Source organism: Eschrichtius robustus, chromosome 1 (genome assembly GCF_028021215.1).
Source record: "Eschrichtius robustus isolate mEscRob2 chromosome 1, mEscRob2.pri, whole genome shotgun sequence".
NCBI classification, from domain to species: domain Eukaryota; kingdom Metazoa; phylum Chordata; class Mammalia; order Artiodactyla; family Eschrichtiidae; genus Eschrichtius; species Eschrichtius robustus.
In genome coordinates, this window is record NC_090824.1 from 123574246 (window position 1) to 123579321 (window position 5076).

Below are 5076 nucleotides of genomic sequence, written 5' to 3' on the forward strand. Positions count from 1 at the left end.
TCTCGAAATGATAACAATCTTCCTCTGAGTAGATTTGGGTGTTCCAGGCACAGGGCCTCATCCTGTTACACCATCCTCCCAAGTACTGCATGGCTCATGCTTCCAAGGTAAGTAAAATATAAGGCTTAATGTGGTCACAGGGGACCAGCCATGCGAGGGCATGTCTCTGCTGTTTCAAGAAATCTTATATAGGAAATGCTTCCAAAGTGTTATTAAAGAAGGTGAATTATTAATGAAAACAAAGCAATGCTGCTTGGCTTGGCCAGAAAGAGAAATGTTTTTAAGGGAATCCATGTGTGAATCACCTAATTCCTAGCCAAGCAGACCTGTATAATAATAACAGCTAAGCGATAGCCAACACTTACTGTGTGCCAGGCATTTCATGCATTTTTAACCCTCACAACAATCTTGTGTGGTAGGTATTATAACCCCCATTATACAACTTCAGCTCAAAGAAATTAATTAACTTGCTCACAGTTCCATAGTTAAAAAGTTGCATAACATTTGAACCTAGGATAGATCAACTCCAAAGTTTATGTTTCTTTACCCCTAAATCATCTCTCCCTTCACAACACAGCTCTGCTTAACAACTTCTCAGACAACTTCTCAGATTGTAAGCCTCACCATTTTAACCTAGGGGTCTCTGGGCTCTCATTTGCTGAGCAAACAGCATCTTGTCTCCTGAGAAAAGATGAGTCAAAACACATTCACGTGACCCTCAAGTATATAATTTGTAATCATTCTCCCATAGATTTGGCACTGGACCAAGAATTTTGGCCAGGAGTGGAGCTCATATAAAGACAAAGAAGTAGCTAGTCAAGGGCATGGCAAACCCAGGGACACACCAACCCTGCCCCCAGACTAAATATATAAATAGTGTGCAATAGTCTCTTCTCATTTCTGCCTCAGCCAGATGGAGTTCAAATATGTCATCCTCATCATTTCATTTCTCTTCTGAAAGATGTACATAGTTGATATGATCTTGTACAGCCTGGATCTTCCTGCCTAGCACAGTGGCTGGAACCCAGGAGGCATACAGTAAATATTGCTTTGAATGAATAAATGGACTAACGAACATTTGCTCTCTTCTGTAGTAACAATAAATGTCTGACATTGTGTATATCAGGCTCTATGCTAAAGTTTTCACCTGCATTACCTTATTTTATAGATAGATAAATAGATAGATACTATTATTATCAGAAGGGGCAAGGGAGCTCTCCTGGGTCTCTTTTATAAGGTCACTAATCTCATTACCTCTCAAAGGCCCCACCTCTTAATTTTACATTTGATACTGTGGCTTGGAAAGGTTAAGTAACTTGCTCATGGTCACATAGTGAGTGGCCATTCTAGAGTCAAAACCACTGATTTCGGACCTAATTTTCTTTTCTTTCCTTTTTTTTCTATTTATTTATTTATTTTATTTATTTATTTATTTTGGCTGTGTTGGGTCTTCGTTGCTGCATGTGGGCTTTCTTTAGTTGCGTCGAGCGGGGGCTACTCTTCGATGTGGTGCACGTCTCATTGCGGTGGCTTCTCGTTGCGGAGCACGGGCTCTAGGTGCGCGGGCTTCAGTAGTTGAAGCACGTGGGCTCAGTAGTTGTGGACTGCGGGCTCTAGAGCGCAGGCTCAGTAGTTGTGGTGCACGGGCTTAGTTGCTCCGCAGCATGTGGGATCTTCTTGGACCAGGGCACGAACCCATGTCCCCTGCATTGGGAGCACAGAGTTTTAACCACTGCACCACCAGGGAAGTCCCTCCCTTCTATTTTTATTAATGATAATAATAATCACAGCTTATATGTATTTAGCACTTACCATGTTCCAAGCACAGCGCTAAGTATTTTACCTTATTAGAGTTGTTTAATCCCCAAAACAACTCATTTATGCCAATCAGTATGTATTTTTCTTCCATTTCCTATCATTATGTGAACTTGGATACCTTACTAGGAATAATCATAATTTGCAGGGTTTGTGTGACAATTCCAGAGACTATGTAAATCATCAAGTACAGTGGCTGTGTACGTATATATCCTGGAAACAAAATGCACATGCCCCATCCTAAAATCACCTTTGCATGAATTCAGTTTAATTTACTGAACATCCTTTGGATAAACAGTTAATTTGCAAGGCGGTATCTTAGGCAGAAATAGTGTACACCCAAACAAACGCTGAACAAAATGCCTCAGATCTCTTTCAGCCTAAGCTAGTTGGAAGCAGGTCTCTTACAAAGTGAACACAGGTCAGTTTTCAAGAGAGGAAAAGGATGTCTCAGGTGGGCACAGCCTACAAAGGTGCCGTCAAAGGATGGTTCCAACAGCCCAGTTGTATGCAGGAGTATATTTTCCCAATTAAAACATCAGCTCACAAGGTTTAAGAAGTTGGTTGTTATTTTTTAAATTGAGGTATAATACACAATCTTATATCTAATCTTAAGTGTATGCTAGATAATTTTTTTTTTACATATGGATACACCCTAGTAACCCCACCCAGATCAAGATACAGAATATGTACAGCAGCCCATAAGGTTCCCTGTATCCACAGTGGTTTGTAATCAACAAACAAAAACGATTTAAAATCAGAACAGAAAACCAGAAGGTAGGTAAGGAACTTCGAAAGCTGGGCAAACTAAAGGCTGGATTTGGGGGAGGATATTAAGTAAGAATAAGACAGATTCGACTTCTATCTCCTCTTATTGGTGGGTGCAGAGTGCTTCTGTGATTCACACTCATTATGTCCATCGATCCTCACAATGACTCTGCCATATAGTAAAGACTTAGCCCTCTTTTGCACGTGAGTAAACAGAAACATCCCTCCCTGAAGCAGGAGAGAAAAAGAACTGCATGTCTAGAATTTGCGCTGCGGATCCAGCCACGTGGCAGAGGGAAAGTTGGAAGGCCTGTCGTCAGGTTACCTATCAGTGCCAATCCGGCCCGCCCACTGGCGGGCGTCCCAGGCCCCAGGTATAAAGGCTCAAGCCGACTGCCTTTAAACTGTACAGAACCCCGCCGCACGAGCTTTGATCTTCCCAGAGGCTGTGCGCCTCTAGAGGTTGGTGCCCCAGGCGGATCGGTGCGGACACCTATATGACGCTGGACCCCAGGTACATTATGAGAGACCTATAGCCTTGCTTAACTCCCCCAGGGACTCGTTTGAGGCTCTTTGAGCTTTAAGCGGGGAGCAAGCCGAATATCTTGGAAAGGACAATAATTATTTTAATTCTCTCTGAGGATTTGAGTGCAATAATCCAAGGATTCAGGAAACTATTGCACAAGCATAGTGCCACTTGGCACCGAGGACAGCGCGAGGCAAACATTTTGAGAATCTCCTCCTTAGGCCAGCGAGGACAGGTCTAGATTAAGGCAACAAACCCAAAGTGTACACTACTACAGAATAGAGAAGAACGATTGTTTTACCGTCAGGCAAACACTGAAACATTTGCAACAGCAGCGTTAGGGGCAATTTGCCTGGTCCGGGGAAGGCAGGAGGAAGCACTCCATGAGTAGAAGAGACGGGCATTGCTGCGCCCCGCAGGGCTCACTATGACGATCCGTGTGTGCTTGTGCATTGCAGGCTGACCAGCTCCAGCAGAGGTTCCTCTGGAACCGGCACCTGCTGCCTGATGTGGTGCCTGGAGCGGCTCCGCTTGGGACCCGAGCACCTCCTGCGGGGCAGAAACCGGCTTTTCCAGGATCAGGCCGGCCGAGCCACTGCTCTCAGGCCCGCCCGGTGCGCAAACGTGCTCACCCCGGACCGCATCCCCGAGTTCTGCATCCCCCCGCGACTCGCGCCCTGCCCGACCCTGGCTGCGATCCGAGACACCAGGCGCGAAAAAGCAGGGACAGACGACGGCGCGGGGCGCACGGACTGGGACCCACGCTCGCAGGCCGCGCTCTCGCTGCCTCACCTGCCCCGAGCGCGCACCGCCTATGGCTTCTGCGCGCTGCTCGAGAGCCCGCACACCCGCCGCAGGGAGTCGCTCTTCCTCGGGGGCCCGGGGGCCGCCCCGCTCCTGCCCGCGCTCCGCCCCCGGGCCCGCACCTTCGGCGGCGGCGGCGAAGACGCCCCCCTCAAGCCCCCGGGAAGATCCCTTATTGCGCCCCCGGCGGCCCTCGGCGGCCCCCGCCCGCCCCCGGTTGCGCTCGCCCCGCGGCACCGCGGCCGCCGCCTCCTGCGCGCTCCCGAGAGGCTGCTGCGCTGCGCGCTGCGGGCCCAGAGGAGCACCGGCCTGGCCCGCGCCCGCTCCGTCTCCAGCCGGGACGGGGACGACGACGACGAGCGCGGCGCCGGCTCCCGGTCCCCGGCTCAGGCCCCCGCCACGTCCCCTCCGCCGCCCCCCGACCCGCGACCCGAGCGCCTGGAGGCCGAGGGCACCGTGACTCTGGACCGCGCCGGCGACGCCCTGCGCCTGGCCGCCGAGTACAGTCGGGACAGCGGGCGCCTCCGCGTCCGGCTGCTCCGCGCCGAGGGCCCGGCCGGAGGGGCCGCCGAGCCCCGCGCCCCCGTCGGCTGCCGCGTCAGCTTCGTCCTGTAGCCGCCGGGCCAGACGCGCCGGCCGCGGGGCGCCGTGGTCCGGCGGAGCCGCCGGGCGGTCTTGGAGCAGGACTTGTGCTTGGACGGGCTCTCGGAGGACGAGGTGCGCCGCCTGGCCGTGCGCGTCAAGGCCGAGAACCGGGGCCGCGGGCTGGAGCGGGACCGCCTGCTGGGCCAGGGCGAGCTGCTGCTGGGCCCCCTCCTGCTCCTCTGAGGGCGCGCCCTGCCCCTGCTCTGCCCCTCGGACACTGACAGCCGATTTGTACAAAATAAACGTGTTTTTATTCTTCTACTCTGGCCTTTGTTTCAGTCTAGTATTGGCAGAGATAATACTGGATTAATTACCACTGTAAAGGGTGTTATATTTTGTGTACATACTGTCAATATTCTTTTTAAGTAAACCGTATGCTGTTTTGCAGTGGTGTTTCCCAATGTAGATAGCCAATGGCATTTCAGGTGTTCCCCACGGTACTATTGAGAGATAATGAATTAAAATTAGAGGGTTTCTTGGTGATCTATTTGCTCCAATACCCTTATTTTGAAGTTTGT

The 5076-nt window shown here is 50.9% G+C and overlaps 1 protein-coding gene across 1 annotated transcript; it reads left to right on the plus strand.

Annotated features, from left to right (window-relative positions):
• The first annotated feature begins 3616 nt into the window (after window positions 1–3616).
• On the plus strand, window positions 3617–4775 carry C2CD4A (C2 calcium dependent domain containing 4A). Its single transcript, XM_068536419.1, is given in 1 exon segment — window positions 3617–4775. A coding segment is annotated over 1 exon segment (1125 nt). The 3' UTR covers window positions 4742–4775.
• Window positions 4776–5076: the final 301 nt, after the last annotated feature.